Raw genomic sequence first — 19,673 nt, 5'->3', positions numbered from 1 at the left:
CTGCCTAAATTTCTTCACGATTCATCCGATCTGTCATGGAATGATTCCGATCCAGGCGAAGCAATCTGCTCGGTCTACATCCAACCAGAAGGATTCGGGCCTCCTCCGCAGCAGCAAATGAGTGGCTTCAAGAAAGAGTACGCGCAAACCTATCAGTCGACCGAACAGAAGTCCCAGACTGGCACTCAGAGCTTCCAACAGCGCAGCTACCAGCAAACTATCGACAAACGAAGCTACATGAATGGAAGCTCCACCAGCATCGAAGATTTCAAGGTAATTTGTGGTTGACTTCACGTGGTGTACGTATTATATATATTTATTGATCGAGAGCAACTCACGGATCCTTTAGAGGATTCGTTAATTAACAGGGGAAGGTAAAGTTGGTGTGACCGTTGGATTTAATGACAAATTCGCAGGTCGACACGTTCGAATACAGACTGCTGCGAGAGACAGAATTTCGAGAGTCGATTACCCGCCGTTTCGTGGGCGAGTCCGACGTGCAGATTTCGACGGTGGTGGATCGTAACTTGGGACCGGTTGCACCTCCGCAATTCGCGCAGAAGCCGAGAAACTCGAAGCTCGTCGAGGGTTCCGACGCCGTTTTCACCGCGAAGATATCTGGCAACCCGAAACCAAGAGTAAGTAGAGTCCATTGCGATTTACTCGGTTACTCACTGTACCGAATGCGAGAACAAATATTTCTCAAGTTAATTCTTCTCCATTAACAATTACACCCCCTTTTAATGGCGCATCGTTGTCATCATCTTAAGTCTGCTACAAAACAGTTTTTAGCAGGTAGCTTTTGGGAACACGAAATTATTTGTGGAAATTATTATCTAATTATTTTGAGCAACGTGTTTTGGAAATTTCGGGTGATAGAGCAGTTTGATGTCGCGAGCTTCGTTATACAGATGTTGTTTCTTATTGCAGTTAACTTGGTTCAAAAACGGCCAAAGGATCCGCGACTCTCAGCGCGTGGAGATGAACTACTCGAACCAGCAGGCCAACCTGAGGATCAGGGTCGCTTTACCAGAAGACAGCGGCCATTACACCTTGCTATCAGAAAATCCTCAAGGCTGCACCGTTAGCTCCGCGTATTTAGCGATCGAGTCCAGCGATCAGGTGGATCAGGCCTACCAGACTCAAAGAGAGACGGTGAAGACCCAGCAAGTAGAATCGACCAGCGAGTCTGACTCTGGCAAAGTTCTGCCGCCGAATTTCGTTCGCACCTGCACCGATCGTGATGCTACCGAAGGAAAAATGACCAGGTGAGTCTCATCTTCCCTGGATCTCTTGAAGAAGCTACTTGATGGCAGAGAATATATCAAGTTTGCTGTCAAGAAGCGTTCTGATCGGAAATGGTTTCTTATTGGTTCGACAAGTGAGAAAACTATCCTGTTTACCCTTCTTTGTTGAATCTCTCCTTGAGAAGTGTGTTCATGAGACATGATTTCTGGGACATGGCATATCTAGTTCACTAGTTAAAGTCATATTAATACGAAATCTACTGTTTTACGTATTTAGAAATGTGCATGAAGATTAATATGAGTGTTACAATTAGACAACTTCTTGGAAGACCTAAACCCTTTATTATTGAATATCACTCCATCACGGTACGCATTGTCATAGTTATAAAAAGGAGTTATGAAATTAAAGGTAACTTTGGCGAGTGAATTAAACCCAAAACCTTTATCCTTACTAAACCAGTTCTCTTTACAGAGATGGCGTAGCAAAATCCTTATTATTCCACTTACCACTGTACCTACTGCTTCGTTCCTAAAATAACAAGCGTTTTGGTAGACCAGAAAGTGTACTCACAGTTGCTTAATTGAATCTGGTTTGCCCAGGTTTGATTGTCGCGTAACCGGCCGTCCGTATCCCGAGGTGACATGGTACATAAACGGCCAACAAGTGGCCAACGATCTGACCCACAAGATCCTCGTTAATGAGTCAGGCAACAACTCCCTGATGATCACCAACGTGAGCCGAGCGGACGCTGGTGTCGTGACCTGTGTCGCCAGGAACAAAGCTGGCGAAACATCGTTCCAGTGCAACCTGACCGTCATCGAGAAGGAGCAAGTGGTCGCGCCGAAGTTCGTGGAACGTTTCACGACGACGAACGTGAAGGAAGGAGAACCGGTTGTCTTCATGGCCCGCGCCGTTGGCACACCCGTGCCGCGGATCACCTGGCAAAAGGTAGCTCTAGAAACTTGACTGCAGGTCGGTCGAATTAAGGAATAACAGTTTGAAGAGATTTCAAGAGTTCGAAGCGGTATCAGTTAACTATGCCGACCTTGAGATTACCTCAGCGTTCTGTAGGGCAAAGCATTCTAGGGTCTTCTTCGTCTAGGAGGGTTCCTTTCTTTTAAGGTTTCCTTCTTTTGGGGTTCTCTACTTGTAGGATTCCCTTCTTTTGGGATTCCCTAATTTTAGGATTCCTTTGTTGTGGAATTCTCTAGTTTTATTTTAGGATTCCATTCTTTTGGGGTTCCCTACTATTAAGATTCCCTTCGTTTAAGGTTCGATTCTTTTGAGGTTCCCTACTTCTACGATTCCCTTATTTTAGAGTTCCCTAATCCTAGGATTCCTTTCTTTGGGGGTTCTCAAGTTTTAGGATTACCTTATTTTGGGATTCTCTACTCCTACGATTCCCCTCTCTTCGTGTTCCCTACCCCTAGGATTCCTTTCTTTTAGGGTTCCCTAAACCTAGGATTTCCTTTTTTTGGAGTTCTCTACACCTAGGTGCCCCTAATTTTGAGGTTCCTTACTTCTAGGGTTCCCGGGTTTCCGACTCCTAAGATTCCTTAGTTTTAAGATCCTGGACCTACTACTTCTTCTTATACTCTTCTATTTTCCTAGATTCTACTTTCGCTACCGTCATACGCGAAAACTGAAATTTTTACCAGCACCAAGTACAAAGTACCAAACTTTTCCTCCGTATATTTCTTTTAGCCGACTTGCACTACATACAATTACCTTCCTTTCCCTTGACTTGAAATTGCACCGCGTGGGAAGGCTATGCTGGAGATCAAGGTCTTGGACACTTCGTCATAAAGTTTGCGAAGTATCTTATTTGGGACGCAGGCTAAGGTTTTCTCTGATTTTTCAGGACGGTGTGCCATTAGCTCCTGGACCAGATGTTCGTATATCGGCGGACGGCACCGGAGCTTCGACTCTGGACATACCCTGCGCAAAATTGTCAGATGCAGCTTGGTACCAGTGCACGGCGCAGAATGTGGCCGGCTCTACCGCCACCCGAGCACGGCTCTTCGTGGAGACACCGAAAGGAGCAGCCCCCGAACCAAGACGCCTGAATTTACCCCGACCGACGAAAGTCATCGAACCAGAGTGAGTGCATTATCAATGTTAACCAGTTCATCCAACTAACATGGGAACACTCAGAGCTTGAACCTTGAGAATTCACTTGATTTGCGTTCATTAAAACAGTAGCTAAAATCGAAAAGCTTAACACAAGATTTGAGTATACTTGCTCCAATAGAACCAAATAATAAGGGAACAAGGAGTGTATGTGTTACTTATATTAATGTCCACATGCCCCTAAATTATTCGAACCACCAGTAGAACTACACAAGTGATCCCATTTTTTTGATAAAATGGATTGAAATGGAATGAAATTGTCAGTCTTCAAGTTCTCGTTAAATACAAATGCAGTTGAAATGCTGCCAAATATTAATACACAACTTCTACTTTTATGCAAACGCGAAGAAGGACGATGGTAGGATTATCATTCCACTTCTACGTCCCTGCTAAAGGGCAGAAGTAACATTGAATATATTTACAGACCAGCGCCTGGCCCCGAAGTGATTTACTTGCGGCACGTCGAACGTGCCAAGCCGTATTTGCCTCCACCTGAGGAGGACAGAGTTTATCCACCGCCACGTTTCATTATACCGTTGAGAGACGTCCATCAGATCGAGGGTGGGCGAATTCACTTCGAGGCCAGAATCGAACCGGTGGGCGATCCCACCATGAGGGTAGAGTGGTACGTGAATGGAAGAGCTCTCGACGCAAGTGAGTATTTTACTGAAATTGTACCATTTCCCATACAACAAGCGCAAATCGTTTGATCTATCAAATTCGATCTCTCTTCGCATCGAAAACGCGAGTTCCTTAGTCTGCGACTGAATGTGTAACTGAAATCGTGATCGCAGGCTCGCGAGCGACCTCCATTTTCCGATTTGGCTTCATCTCCCTGGACCTCATCAGCATCGTGATTCAAGACAGCGGCGAATACTTGTGCCGCGTCGTGAGTTCGACTGGAGTCGCCGAATCCCGAGCTACCCTCAGCGTGACACGTAAGTCTCCAGGCGTGTGACGAGGATCGGAAGAGTTTTAAAATCCTTTTAGTCTGGGGAACGTGGTAGCAGACTGCTGAAATTAATGAGAATTTTGGTCCTCAGCACGCGCGACAATCGAGCAGGCAAGCCAGCACCCCGACAGCCTCCAGTACATCCAACAGCTCGAGGATTACACCAAGTATCAAAGGCAGGAAAGTGTGGAGGAGATCTCTTCTCAGCGGCCGGCCTTCATCCGTCCACTCCAGGATCTAGGAGAGCTGCAGGAGGGTCGTAACGCGCATTTCGAGGCGCAACTGACCCCCGTCAGCGATCCGACGATGAAAGTGGAGTGGTACAAGGATGGTAGGCCAATCACAGCCAGTGAGTATCTCTCCTTCATCGTCTCCAGAATGTGGTTTATAAATTCGCGTTTGCCGAGGTTATTTCTTATGTTATTGGCTTCTATATTAATTTATTGAGTTTTGATGCCAAGAAAAGAACAGGGGGGATGCTGTAAACTATGACTCGCCTTAGTATAGTACATTTCTTTGGTTTTCCTTCAGTGAATGTTAGAAATTTCGATCGGCGATGGGTTCGTTTAATAATAATTACTTCTCAGGCTCAAGAATCACAACCATCTTCAACTTCGGTTACGTCTCGCTCAATATATTGCACCTACGAGCTGAAGATGCGGGTTCTTATACCGTCAGAGCTGTGAACCGCTTGGGAGAGGCTCTCAGCTCCGCAACTCTCCGTGTCTATGGTAGGTGTCTTCGTGGAATCGGCGTTAGTAATGATTTTAATTCATACAAACCGGTTATGTTTGATTATCTCGAGCAGCACGCACAAGCGTAACTACAGACTTGGGTATCCCCGAGCAACAGAGGTACATCGAGGCTGCCGAGGAGTTGGAAGCCTATCAACAGGCCATGCACCAGAAGTACGTACAGGAGCAGCCTGAACCGACTAGCCCACCGGAATTCAAATCTCCTATCAAGGATCAGAATAGCATACGAGAAGGTGGATTTGCTCATTTCGAAGCACGTCTGGAGCCAGTTGGCGATTCTGATCTGAGAGTAGAGTGGCTCAAGGATGGACGCCCTGTAGAAGCCAGTGAGTATAACTTCCTCTGTTTGCCTGGCTATGTGGCTCCGGGGAATTATTCGCGCTGAAGAGATCTAAAACATAGTTGGCTTTTATTTACGTCATTATGGAATTGTAGAATCCCGATGGAATTGAAGCGAGATTTAGGTACAAGCGTGGTCAAATCAGGGGAGGATCTAAGTAGAATCGGAGAGGTATCTAAGTAGAATCGAGGAGAGATCTAACAATAAGTAGAATCATAGTCGAATTGAAGGATCTAAAATCGGAATAAAATCATATTAGGCACGTCAGATGTAGAACCACAGAATTAATAATAATTATTTCAGATGCAATTCTTCCACTATAAGAACATCATCAAAACGTTCTGACCCTAATGAAACGACTTCGCTTCTAGGTTCGCGGATCACGACGTTCTTCAACTTCGGTTACGTCGCACTGACCATCAAATACGTAACGATCCACGACGTCGGTGTGTACACCTGCCGGGCCTACAACCGCGTCGGTGAAGCGCACACCACCGCCCAATTAAGCGTGATCAGCAAGAACGACGTTATTTACGATAGCCAGCACCCCACTGGACTTCAAAAGATTCAATCGCTGGAAGATTCCAGCAGATACTCGCGACAAGTTCAGGAAGAGACGCAAGTCACTCAGGCGCCGCGATTCCTGGGCACCCTGAAGGGCACCAATAAAATCGTCGAGGGCCAACGCGCCCACTTCGAGGCTCGTGTCGAGCCTCAGAGCGATCTGACCATGACCATCGAGTGGTACCACAATGGAAAAGCCATCACTGCTGCGAACAGAATACAAACCTACCACGACTTTGGGTACGTCGCCATTGATATCCTTCAAGTCAGACCTGAGGACGCTGGGACTTACACTGTCGTCGCAAGAAACGCCCTTGGCGAGGCACGTTTGGCTGCCACCATGGTGGTAGAAAGTAAGTTCCCTTTCGTTATAATACACAGAATTTTAATTAGCTTCTCAACTGTTTAGTGAAAAGTAAATTGTCAATCAAGCTGCAGGCGTTATAAATAGATAGATGCAGTTTAATGTAACCCTAAATGCCATATTTATTTCAATTTTAGCTCGTTCAAGCGTCGATACCAGCAGCATGCATCGCACCTCCTACGAGAAGACTCAGCGCCTGGAGGAATCAAAGTTCGTCGAGCCCCAGTACCACATCGAGGAAATCTCCAAATCGAAGCCCATCTTCGTGCAACCATTGAGTGACCCTAAACCAGTTAGCGAGGGCAAGAACATCCATCTGGAGTGCCGTTTGGAACCGATGGGTGACCCAACTATGAGAGTCGAGTGGTTCCAAAATGGCCGGCCAGTTACTGTTGGCTCCAGATTCAGGACCTACTACGATTTCGGTTTCGTTGCTCTGGACATCGTTCACTCAACTATCCTCGACTCGGGAGAGTATACTGTCAGAGCTACGAATCACCTTGGAACTGCTCATACATCGGCTTGCGTCAGAGTCATTGGGAAATCTGACGTGGTTACTGACACTCAACACGAACAGTCGCTCGAGCAGATTCAAATGTTGGAAGATTCGTCGAGGTTGGTGAACTTATGAGAGCTTAGTTATTCGATGAATGTCGGTACTAATCAGACTAATCAGAACTGTTAAGAAAAATTATTCACTAACAAGGGAAGATCCCGAACCCGAAAATTCGAAAAATTCTGAAACTTTGTGAATATGTAGGGGACTTCCTCCTGATTACAACGCAATTTTTGTTTACTGCTCAACTTCACTCGAAGGGGGTGAAATTAACCCCCGAAAATTCGGCTATTTTCCGATTTTGTGTTATAACTTGTCAACTGTAAGAAATGGAAAAAAAAGTTTCAAGACAAAAGTTACTTCTTTAATTAGATCTATCATTTGGTAAAAAAATATTTTACTGTTCACGAGTTGTAACAGAAAATCGAAAAATAACCGGATTTTCAGGGGTCAAATACACCCCCTTAGAGTGAATTTGGGCAGCAAACAAAAATTGCGTTGTAATCAGGTGGAAATTCCCTACATATTCACGAAGTTTCAGAATATTTTGAATCTCCGGCTTCGGGATTTTCCCTTGTAAGATATGGAATAGAATATTACCCATAAGATGGGGAACACCCACAAAATGCTTCGAGTACCACCAAAGTATTTCGTACGATTGGAATTATCTGTCTTCTTGACTAATAATTAAAATCATGTGTAAACCTTAGAGCGAGTTGCGTTTGCGTTAATCAGATTCATAAACCTATATAGCAAAATACAAAATTAACTCTCGGATCTCACAGCGAATTTTTCGAATATTTTTAAAAACTATCTGTTAAATTAAGTAGCAAAGTTTGAAAATTGTAGAATATACTTATGTTGATCGTTACAAATTAATATTTAAAGTATCACCAGGTTCAAATAGTAGTACCATTTTCAATGGCATCTCAAACATATTTGACCTCGAAGTTAAATTGTGGGTCATTCTGATCCAGTGTAACAACCGAGGGTTAATCCGACCACTGGATAAAATTTGCTCCAGACAAGTACCTACCTTCCCAATTTCTTCTTTAATACTCACACGATTCCGTTCGCCACTACCCAGGTACCGCAGAACTCAGCAAGAAGAGGTGACAGTGATGCAGGCACCCCAGTTCACACGAGCCCTGCACAACATCGAGACAGTGGAGCTGACCAACGTCCACCTCGAGGGTCGTCTTCAGCCAGTCGGCGACGCGACGATGAAGGTCGAGTGGTTCGTGAATGGCAGACCAGTGAAGACCGGCCACAGATTCAGACCATCCTACGAGTTCGACTACGTGGCACTCGACATACTAGGCGTCTACCCCGACGACTCGGGCGTGTACACCTGCCAAGCCAGAAACCAGCTGGGCGAAGCTGTCACCTCGTGCTCCGTAAGGGTGCACGCGAAGAAGGATCTGCTGCTGGAGTCGCAGCACCCCGAAGGTTTGGAGAGAATACAGTACTTGGAGGACGCCTCGAGGTACAAGAGGCACGAGCTGGTCGACGAAGTGGTGAACGTTAAGCCGAGGTTCGTCACGGCCCCGAAGAACCAAGAGAACCTCCGCGAGGGGCAGCACGCACATTTCGAGTGCAAATTGGAGCCAGTGACAGACTCGAACCTGAAGGTCGAGTGGTACAAAAATGGTCGCCCGGTTACGATAGGTGAGTGCAGGCTTTCGTTATGTCGGATTTGATGTGCGAGGTGATTTGAGTACATATATAGTTCTCAGAACAAGCAAAGATGTCCCGGTAACGTAAGCTTGGCAATGTAATTCTGAAGTCATCAGGTTGCAAAATAAATTATCTAGATAAATCGGATTAAATTGAATAGGATTAATAGTTCATGTATTGAAGTAGATTGACGAGAAGCAGTAACAGATTGAACCTTCTTCGAGATATAATTTTCCTTTAAAATTTATCGTTATGATTAAAAATCTTCTTAATATCAAAGCTAAGGTACCCAATTATTCCAATATAGAATAAGTAAAATAAAATAAATAAAATTTTAAACTCTAGCGAGTACAACTGTTCGTGGAAAAATTTACAAAAATCTGTTTCACCCTCAGGACACCGTTTCCGTCCGATACACGACTTCGGCTACGTCGCCCTGGACGTGATCGATCTGATCGCCGAGGATTCTGGCACCTACACCTGCCGCGCTGTCAATCTCGTTGGCAGCGACGAAGTATCCTGCGCATTGACGTGTCGTTCGACAGCCCAAGTGTTGACTGACACGCAGAACGAGACGGGCCTGGAGCAGATTCATTATTTGGAGGACAGGACCAAGTACCAGCGACGGGAGGACATCGAGGAGACGACCACCCAGGCGCCGATCTTCACCACTTCCCTGAACAACGTGGAGATCAAGGAGGGCCAGAGGGCTCACTTCGAGTGCAGACTGATTCCTGTGTCCGATGTAACGATGAAAGTGGAGTGGTTCCACAATAACAAGCCAGTGAAGGCTGGATCGAGATTCGTTGAAACGAACAGCTTTGGTTTCGTCGCCCTTGACATCATGTACGCCTATCCTGAAGACTCCGGCACCTACACCTGCCGAGCCAAGAATATCATTGGAGAGGCGATTACTTCGGCCACGGCAGTTGTACACTGTAAGTTTAAGTCTGTGTTTCGTTTGTATAGGGTTGTTGATGAAAGCAGATAATTTTATATGAAGAGAGGGGGGAGGGGAGATGAAGATGTAGGGTGTAACAGAGTTGGGCAAAATGTAATTTAATTACAAATTACGATTAAACTGTAATTGTGTAATTGATTACACATCATTTTCTGTAATCGTTCATTTAGATAGTTGACAAAACCAAATGGTCAACTACCCAAATTAACAATTACAGAAAATAATGTGTAATCAATTACACAATTACAGTTTAATGGTAATTTGTAATTTTTAATTAGATTACATTTTGCCCAACTCTGGGGTGGAACTTGTGGAGAGTGAAACACTTCTGCTTTGTGATTTCCAATGCTTTATTATCCAATGCATAAATTTTCAATTCATAGATTTTAATGCATTATTATCCAATGCTTAGATTTCTAACGCACCGATTTTGGATGCATTATTATCCGAAGTGTATACTTCCAGGACATTGTTATCGAATGCTCAGATTTCCAATGCGTCATTATACATTCACCAACAATAACAAGATTAATGGTAACTTTTTCTTGAACAGCCAAAAAGTCGATCTACTTGGAGACCCAAAACGAAGAGGCCCTTGAACGCCTTCGTTACCTGGAGGACACATCGCGCTACCAGCGTAAGACCACCACCGAGGAAACAGTGACTCAAGCACCCGTCTTCACGATGCCCATCAAGGATCTGAAAGTCGCCGAAAATCAGGCAGCTCACTTCGAGGCTCGCGTGATTCCCGTCGGCGACTCTAAGCTGAAAGTCGAATGGCTTCGAAACGGAGTCGCCATTGCAGCTTGTAAGTTACATTCTGAATTGATAACTATCGTGCAGCAGCCGCTCCAATTCACAAATATTTCTAATCACGTAGAAATCTACGAAACTAAGTAATATGCTAATTGCTTCACACTAATTATCCTCTAGAGTGAAACTAATTGCTCTTTTTGCAGCCAATCGCGTGACGACGATGCACGATTTCGGTTACGTCGCTCTGAACATGAAATACGTTAATCCCGAGGACTCAGGCACTTACACCTGCCGTGCAGTGAACGAGCTTGGCGAGGCAGTAACGTCAGCGACACTCTTCGTTCAGTGTGAGTACAAACTCGTATTAAGTGCACCAGAAAACCCGGAGAAACTGAAGCTTCGATTTTCAGCACCGCTTCTCGTAAGCCAAAGCTGCTTACGCGTAGATTTTGCATTTTGCGTGCAGCAATTTCCACTTGTCTTTTTTAGCGAAGTGTAGTAGTTTCCTTCACGAATATTTCATATCTGCGCACAGTTCGCAGAAGCTATGCAAGGACACTTAGACTGTTCCCCAGGAGCAAGCTTCGCAGGCAATGCCAACAGAAATCACAAGCTAGGGTAGTCTAAATAAACTGTTCCTGATTTTTATACCTTCATCTTCGGCACATTACAATCGAGCACTTCCACTACCATTTTATCAACACTTTTCCAATGGACATTTCCACCCGGAACCAATCCCTCACTACCACACCATTCCACATTTTCTCTTAGTTCAGTAGACAATGAACATATACCCACAGACTTGTACTCTCTAAATGTAATGTAGGAATAGGTTTCGTAATTCCTATATGTTCGGGAGCCAAGGAAAGAAATACCTCGGGAAAGAAATACTCGAACCAGTTGCCTTACTACTGTTGCTAAAGCCGATCATACCTGTTCATATAAAATCCTCCGAGATCTCTAATTCCGGGCTCCCTCCTATGGAGGTTCCTGATCCCACAGTGATGACGGTTCAAACTATATATCTCTAACTTTAAATCACCAATATCTCCAGCCCGAAGCGTAACACCAAAAGGGCAAATACACTTATCTACCAAAAACAAACATCGCTGTACCATTGAAGTACACTCGCGCCAAGCATTCCCCTCTTCCTATCCCTAAATAAAAAAGAAAGGAACCCTCCCCGAATGTTTCATTGCCGTTGGCACAACTCCTGCAAAGACACGCTGACAAGACTATTCCCGAACGCAGCCAAGGCAGCGCTGCAATTCGAGTCGCAGCACGAGAGCGCGTTGTCGAAGATCCAGATCCTGGAGGACACCAGCAGGTACCAGCGCCGCGAGGAGGAGGAGATCATCGTGAAGGAGAAGCCGTCCTTCACTGTCCAGCTGAACGGGCCGACCAACCTAGTCGAGGGACAAAGCGCGCACTATGAATGCCGCATCGAACCCTATCCCGACCCGAACATGAAGGTGGAGTGGTTCCACAACGGGAAGCCACTCTCCACTGGTCACAGATACAGGACCACCTGCGACTTCGGCTTTGCCTCGTTGGACGTTCTGTCTGTCTACGCCGAGGACTCCGGCACCTACACCTGCCAAGCCACCAACAGACTGGGATCGGCGAAAAGCTCGATCAATCTCGAGGTGAAATGTAAGTAGCAACGCTGAGGATCCAACTTCCGCGGGGAGTGTTGGTAATCGAATGTCGAGGGAGGTTCGCCCTTGGGAAGTGAGATAGAAGTATCTGTGGGAGCTTGGGGTATTAGTGATCGAGTAGATGATCATTTAGCGAGCACTGTACGCTTGATTAATCTTCATGTGAAAATGGGAGTAATGGAAGCAACGCTGGGGATTGCTGAGGAAGTTCTCTCGAGGGTATTGGCGTAAAGGGAGACGCAGCTTTGGGAAGTGAAATAGAAGTATCTTTGTAGGGAAATGGGGATATGTTTGAACGAAATATTTATCAGATCACTTTATGAATTTGATACTTCTACGACCTTCCACGAAGGAATCACGCGGGGACAGCAGGTGGATGTAATCACGCATTTGTGTTACCTAGAAACCCAGTTTTCTGTTGCTCACGGTCCTCTCCCTTGCCTCGAAACACGATTCCGCTTTTGTATATAAGATACACAAGTGAATGCCCACCCTTCTGTGTGCCGCGTTGTTTTTCACCTCGTTTTATTATGTTCACCCGTCGTCCGCTGTAAATTACTCCCAAGCCTCTGCCCTCCAAGTGCACTGCCCAGTCGATCAGGCCAGGCCATTTTAATGAACGACACCCTTGCAGCACGCGCCTCGATCATTCGCGAAACACAGCACGAAAGCGCCCTGAAGAAGATACAGTACCTCGAGGACGACTCGCGTTACAAGCGCGTGGACGAGGAAGACTTGATCGTCGCGGAGAAGCCCAAGTTTGGGCGTCCGTTGAAGAACATCGAGCACCTGCCGGAAGGCAAGAGCGCCCACCTCGAGGCGACTTTAACGCCCGTCAACGACCCAACGATGGTGGTCGAGTGGTTCAGGGATGGCAGACCGATTCCTCAGGGTCACAAGTTCAAGACCACTTACGATTTCGGCTACGTCGCTCTCGATATACTCTACGCTTACCCCGAAGACTCCGGCACCTACATGTGCAAAGCGAGGAACGCTGTTGGGGAGGCTGTCACCACCTGCGTCATCAGCGTCGACTGTAAGTGATCAGATGATAGCCACGGTTTAAGAATCTTCTTATTCACTTAGAAATTAGAATTATAGACTCAGGGTAATTCTAAGGAAAACAAGGTAGTACTTTCTATTACTTCCTGCGGGGTTTAAGTTCAAAGAATATAAAAAATTTCCTTCCTATTATGAAAATAATCTTTTCTAATTCTTTAAATTTCTAATTCGAGAAGTGTCGTCGGATAGTTGACAGTCTGAAATCTCGAACGAACCCCATAACCTTCTAATAAATTCCAAATTATAAGTTGATCAGTGATCGTGTCAAATCTCCCATTCAATGCTTCCAGTGAAGAGTGATCAAAATTGAAAGTCCTTTGCTTTTGTCGAACAGCGAAACAAGGTCTTTATCTGGACACACTGGACGCGCAGCGTTTGCAGAAGATTCGCGAGCTAGAGACCGTGGAGGTGAAGCAAGAGATTGAAAAAGAGGTTGTGCACCAGAAGCCCGTGTTCCTGACACCCCTTAACAACCTGGATCACCTGAAGGAAGGTGAACACGCTCACCTAGAATGCCGCGTCGAGCCCATCAACGATTCAAATTTGAAGATAGAATGGTACCCGATCATAATCCACTTGTATTCACACTGTGCTCTTTTAATCAGAGGGCCGATCTCTAAGTCGATCGAATTTCATATTCCCGGTTAGGTTCGTAAACGGAGTCGCTGTAAGAACTGGCCATCGCTTCCGCAAAACCCACGACTTCGGCTACGTGGCTCTTGACATTCTTTATACCTATCCCGAAGACGCTGGCACTTATATGTGCAAAGCTACCAATCTGGCTGGCGAAGCTGTCAACACGTGCACCATCAAAGTTGGCTGTAAGTAATTTATACTGGTAGGGAAATTTTTACTCGTTGGAACTCGAAGATTGTGAAGCTACGTGATCTATAGTTAGCAGGAGTTAGTTAGTCCTTAGGGGTCACACCCCCGCACTAAATCGTATGCTCCCCAATTTTATAATATGAAAAGCGACAGTGGCGCACACAGGATTTAATCTCGGGGGGAGCCGAGTTGAGCGGATAAAAATATTTTTAATGCAAATTCAATGAAATTCATTAGTGGATTATGAAAATTTATTTAAAGAATAAAATCCAGTTTTCTTTTCACTTTGCAAAGCTCTTGAATTACTTCAGTCGTGGTTACATTAACCTTCTTTTTTCTTTTTTCTTTGGGGGTTGTCAGGGCCCTTCTACCGCTCCCCCACTTCTGGGGCGCTATTGAAAAGAAGAAATGTAGTGATAGATAATTGAGTCATAATAATACTTTATTCTCATAAGAATTTTTAAGGATACGTTTATATAAATTGATTTCATAGTTAATGGCTCGCTATTGGCCGAGAGTAATTGTTTAATTCGGTGGTCTTCTTAGCTAAAGAGAAACGGTATCCTCCCCCTCGATTCCAACCCATGAAACCCCTCGACACCTTGTACAAAGGTGAGCTGTGTAACGAAAGAAGAACTTCTCCTGAACCACAATTTCGACGAGAACAGTCGGCGAACTTGAAACCTAGATTCGGATCGTCTTCTTTGACCACTTGTAAATACAACAAACAGTGCATGGAACTCGGTAGAACGCGCGAGAATCATTTCGGCGAGAGAAGTCGTTGTAAAAGAGCGATGGCTCGTTGCTTCGAAACGGATCCTAAAATCGAATCGCATCTCGGATCGAGAAGAAAGTCTGAATTGGATTTCAATAACTATAAGTATCGCGAAGAAAAGAGTGACTTGAAAAATGCTGATCAATGTCCAAGATTTCGTCACAGTGGTCGACGAGTTACGTTCGAAGGTCTAGAAGGGAGGCCATACCCCCTTGAACAGCTGAGAAACAGTAGAAATAATTCGTGTTCGTTATGCTCGCGGTAAAGAACAAGTTTATACTATATTCAGTGAAGCTTGAAGAGTTGGATACTTCGTACAAACATTTCATGACAGTAACTTATAGACTTCTTCTTTCGTATCACATTAGTGACTTGGATATAAATATTTATAGTACGTATATTTTCCCCCCAGCTCGTCGCAGTATTCTCCTAGACACTCAGCATCCCGATGGCCTCGAGAAGATCCGTGAACTCGAGGCTCAAGGTCACCCAGCTCGCCTGGAAGTCGAAGAACCACCAGTAACACCACCCAGATTTGTCACCGAACTTAGAGTAAGAATTCTTCCACATTACTTTCTGATTTACAATTCATTTGCCGTTTGATCTGATTTTTTCACGTCCCTTAAAATTTCCAACACTTCTTCAGGGTACCACCGAAGTGTACGAAGGGCAAACAGCTCACTTCGAGTGCCAAGTGGAGCCTCTCCACGACGCCAACCTGAGAATCGAGTTCTTCCACAATGGCAAGCCTCTGCCGTCAGCTTCGCGTTTCCACGTGACCTTCGACTTCGGTTACGTGGCCTTGGACATCGGCCACGCTGTCCCTGAAGACGCTGGCCAGTATTCCGTGCGAGCGATCAACGCCCTCGGCCAATGCGTCTCGTCGATCGAGCTCAGAGTCATCCCAAGGGATAACATCATCTTGGACTCCCAGCGTCCAGAGGGAATGGATAAGATCCGCGAGCTGGAGTCCCAGCAGCCTTGGAAGAGACCTGAAATCCAAGAGCCTCAAACCAGACAACGACCCGTCTTCACTCAGCCCTTGCAGAACATCGATGCTATCCCCGAAGGACACACTGCGCACTTCGAGTGCAGGCTGATACCTGTGGGAGATCCCACTCTCAAGGTCGAGTGGTTCAGAAACGAAATTCCGCTCGAGACAAGTAAGTGGGCAGCAGAGTTTGTGGAGAAAATTGAAACGTCCAGTTTAATTTTGTAAAATTAAGTTTTAAGTGCCATCGTAGAACTTTAGCTATTCAGTTTTGCTTTGCAACTGTGGTTGTCAGAGTTAGTTACCTGCTTTACAGAAAAGAAGTAATGCAGGAGATTCTGTAGAAGCACGTGATTTATATAGTATTTTAAAAACTGAAGCAATGTTCAAGCTTTAGAATTTATACGATCTTTTTCTGTAGGCTCGAGAATCACCAAGGTCCACGATTTTGGATTCGTCTCCTTGGACATCAACCACATACGCGAGGAAGACCAGGGTGTCTACATGTGTCGCGCTACCAACCCTCTAGGTGAAGCAGTAACAACAGCCTCCATGAAGATCAAGAGTCAGTATCTTTTATTACGTCACTGGTTTACTGGAACCTTTCACTTAGTAATCGTATTGACTCCCTTGATCCAGGCAAAGCAAGTATACAATTAGAGACACAGCACCCTGAAGCCCAGCGAAAGATCGCCCAGCTCGAAGCTGACAAACCAAGTCGACCCGAGGAACCAGAGAAGGTATTCGACAAACCCATCTTCACGCAGCTGCTGACTGGTCCCACTGAACTCTGGGAAGGTCAGATGGCTAGATACGAGTGCAGAGTCGTCCCTGTTGGCGACTCCAGTCTGAGATTCGAGTGGTTCATCAATGGAGTCGAACTGAAAATGGGTATGGATAATAAGATTCACGATTATATAGAAAGTCACGCGTAGTTGTAGAAGTAACTTTTAATGTAGTGAAAGTTTGTTTATTAAATCATCCCCTAATTGCAATAATCCTCGAAAACAGCTGAAGTGATAATATTAGCTCGGTGCAAAAGTGCGTTCGCTTTATTGAACCAACGTCTTTATTACAATAAAAAAAAATGTTACATGTTTTTTTAATCAAAGTATTTTCTGTGGCTACCTATGAACTTTGGCCACATTTCTGTTAAAAGCACAAGTACCTGACATTACCTAAGCGATAGATCTATTGTATTGACCAGTTTCCACCCCAAAGCTTCGTATATTTTTTAAAGCCAATTATCCTGCACCCTCGAAAGCTACGACATATTCTCATATAACTATGAACTACCTCAAAACAGGTTCCCGTTTCCACGTAAGTCACGATTTCGGTTACGTGACCCTGGACATCCTGAAGGTGATAACAGAGGATTCCGGCGTGTACACCTGCAAAGCAATCAACAAATCCGGGGAAGCGGTTTCTTCGATTTCCCTGAAAGTGAAAGCGCGCTCTGCCATCGATGCCGACAGTCTCCAACCGGACGCCTGGCAAAAGATCCAGCTGAAGGAAGCGGAGATGAACAAAGTGCCCGAGATGTTCGTCGACACGACACCGCAGCAAGCTCCAGTGTTCACGAAGCACCTGGAGAGCTACGACAAGCTCGTCGAGGGCCAGCACGTGTACCTAGAGGCTCAGGTGGAGCCAAGAGCGGATCCAAATCTCCGCGTGGAGTGGTTCAAGAACGGGGTGGCGCTTCAGACCGGGACCAGGCTGCGTAGCACCTTCGACTTCGGCCTGGTCACTCTGTCAATCAATGGTCTAAGGGATGACGACTCGGCCATTTACACCTGCAAGGCCACCAATCTCCTCGGAGAGGCTGTCTCCACCTGCAGCTTGAAGATCGTCGATCGTCACTGGCTACTAGGTGACACACTTCACCCGGAAGCTCTTCCAAAGATCGATGCCTTGGAGCAGCCCCACGTCACCAGCACAGAACAACCAGAACCCACTTACGAGGAACCAGTGTTCATCACCCATCTGAACAACGTGGAGTGCATCGAGGGCGACAACGCCCACTTCGAGTGCAACGTGGAGCCATCTAAAGACCCAACGATGAAGATCGAGTGGTTCATGAACGGAAAGTCCCTCCCTACCGGAGCCAGATTCAAATCGACCTACGATTTTGGCTACGTCGCCTTAGATATCAATCACGCCTACGAGGAGGACTCTGGAATGGTCACTGTCAAAGCCACGAACTCTAAAGGCTCGGCGCAGACCTCCGGCACCCTGAAGTGCACCAGCAAGCAGAGCATCTACCTGCAAACGCAGCATCCCCAGGGCGAGGCTGGCCTTGAGAAGGTCAAGGAGGCGGAGGACGCTTACCTGTCTAAGTACAGGAGGCCAGAAGATGGGCCCGAGCATGAGTATCCGAAACCTATCTGGACAGTCCCCCTGCAGCCAGAATTCAAGTTGGGAGAGTCTGAGCCACTTCATCTGGAAGGCCAAGTGGAGCCAAAGGAGGACCCGAACTTGAAGATCGAGTGGTACTTCAATGGCAAGGCTCTGGAGCATGGAGCACGATTCAAGATGACGAGTGACTTCGGATTCGTGACGCTGGACCTGACAGACGTGTACGATCGTGACTCCGGAATCTATACCTGCAAGGCTTACAACAAGGCAGGCGAGGCTTTCACGTCGACGACGATCTACTGCTCGACCAAGGAGAACATCATTGAAAGGTCGCAGCATCCAAAGGGCAAGGAGGGCCTGGAAGCCATTCAGGACCTCGAGGAGTCGCTGAAACGACAGGACGGCGCGGCCCCGGAAAGCGACGAAGGACACCCACCGGTGTTTACATCCCAATTCGAGAACCTGACCAATCTGTCCGAGGGCGAGATCGCTCACTTCGAAGCCTCCCTGACTCCAACTGGCGACCAGACCATGGTCGTCGAGTGGTTCTACAACGGTAAGTCACTGGAGGCCAGCCATCGCACCAGAACCGTCTACGCCTTCGGCATGGTCGTCCTTGAGGTGCTTGGAACGAAAATCGAGGACTCTGGCACCTACTCCTGCAGGGCTACCAACAAGTGGGGCCAAGCTGAGATCAGCGTTCAGCTGGAGTGCGTGGACAAGTCCAAGGGACAGAAGCCCAAGTTCACTACTCATATCCAATCTCTGGAGGGTCTGAAGGACGGCCAATCGGCGCACTTCGAGTGCACCCTGATACCAGTTGGCGATCCTCAAATGAAAGTGGAATGGTTCCACAATGGACAGCCGTTGAGGCACTCCTCTCGATTCAAGATGGTGTCCGACTTCGGGTTCGTCGTCATGGACATCGCTGGCGTGATGGCCCACGACACTGGGGAATACGTCTGCAAGGCTAGCAACAAGTACGGCGAGGACTTCACCAAGGCGACCCTGAAGTGCTTCGGAAAGAGTGGAGTGTACCTGGACTCTCTGCAGCCTGACGCACTCGCTAGGATTCGCGAACTGGAGAGCTTCGGCGGGGAACAGCCCACTACACCGACCACTCCAGTCACCGAGCCACCTAAATTCATCACCCAAATCGCTGACATCACTAAGCTGGTCGAGGGCCAGTCCGCTCACTTCGAAGCTAGATTGACCCCAGTGACCGACCCAGACTTGAAGGTCGAGTGGTACTACAACGGCAAGAAGCTTCCTCATGGACACCGCTACAGGACCTTCCACGATTTCGGTATAGTTATCCTGGATATACTGTACTGCTACGAGGAGAACTCTGGTGTGTACGAGTGCAGAGCTGTCAACAAGTACGGAGAGGACACGACCAAGGCGACGTTGAAGTGCTTCTCCAAGGCTAGCCTTATTTTGGAGTCCCAGCTACCTAAGGGCATGGAGGGCGGTCTGGAGAAGATTCAGACACTGGAGGACTCGATGATCCGCACGAAGGACGAGAAGGTTGTAGAAGAGCGCGGAAAGGCTCCAGTGTTCACTGTACCTCTTAGCAACATCGATGGCCTTCGCGAAGGCGAAAGCGCACACTTCGAAGCGAGACTTACACCTACTGACGATCCAAAACTAAAGGTAATATTTGCTGGCAGAGGTGAACCCTTTATTCATTCGTTACAGTAACAA

At 46.5% G+C, this 19,673-nt stretch overlaps 1 protein-coding gene across 12 annotated transcripts in view; it reads left to right on the top strand.

The window, feature by feature from the left end:
- The window catches only part of Sls (sallimus), a 210,430-nt gene that overhangs the window by 107,181 nt on the left and 83,576 nt on the right, over window positions 1-19,673 (top strand). For all 12 annotated transcript variants that reach the window (XM_076829834.1, XM_076829762.1, XM_076829808.1 and 9 more), the window contains 25 exons: window positions 56-273; window positions 417-638; window positions 931-1,268; window positions 1,848-2,196; window positions 3,110-3,348; window positions 3,803-4,032; window positions 4,173-4,316; window positions 4,422-4,679; window positions 4,918-5,061; window positions 5,139-5,411; window positions 5,797-6,342; window positions 6,491-6,968; window positions 7,997-8,577; window positions 8,982-9,524; window positions 10,101-10,355; window positions 10,507-10,650; window positions 11,555-11,956; window positions 12,596-12,997; window positions 13,358-13,580; window positions 13,672-13,844; window positions 15,036-15,175; window positions 15,270-15,786; window positions 16,036-16,179; window positions 16,254-16,505; window positions 16,921-19,622. In XM_076829834.1, the coding sequence (XP_076685949.1) occupies window positions 56-273; window positions 417-638; window positions 931-1,268; window positions 1,848-2,196; window positions 3,110-3,348; window positions 3,803-4,032; window positions 4,173-4,316; window positions 4,422-4,679; window positions 4,918-5,061; window positions 5,139-5,411; window positions 5,797-6,342; window positions 6,491-6,968; window positions 7,997-8,577; window positions 8,982-9,524; window positions 10,101-10,355; window positions 10,507-10,650; window positions 11,555-11,956; window positions 12,596-12,997; window positions 13,358-13,580; window positions 13,672-13,844; window positions 15,036-15,175; window positions 15,270-15,786; window positions 16,036-16,179; window positions 16,254-16,505; window positions 16,921-19,622 (9,917 nt within the window). The remainder of the gene's footprint in view (window positions 1-55; window positions 274-416; window positions 639-930; window positions 1,269-1,847; window positions 2,197-3,109; window positions 3,349-3,802; window positions 4,033-4,172; window positions 4,317-4,421; window positions 4,680-4,917; window positions 5,062-5,138; window positions 5,412-5,796; window positions 6,343-6,490; window positions 6,969-7,996; window positions 8,578-8,981; window positions 9,525-10,100; window positions 10,356-10,506; window positions 10,651-11,554; window positions 11,957-12,595; window positions 12,998-13,357; window positions 13,581-13,671; window positions 13,845-15,035; window positions 15,176-15,269; window positions 15,787-16,035; window positions 16,180-16,253; window positions 16,506-16,920; window positions 19,623-19,673) is intronic.

The sequence above is a fragment of the Andrena cerasifolii genome, chromosome 1 (genome assembly GCF_050908995.1).
Source record: "Andrena cerasifolii isolate SP2316 chromosome 1, iyAndCera1_principal, whole genome shotgun sequence".
Taxonomy (NCBI): domain Eukaryota; kingdom Metazoa; phylum Arthropoda; class Insecta; order Hymenoptera; family Andrenidae; genus Andrena; species Andrena cerasifolii.
Note: the sequence above shows the minus strand (reverse complement) of the source record. Positions and strands in the feature narration are given on the sequence as shown.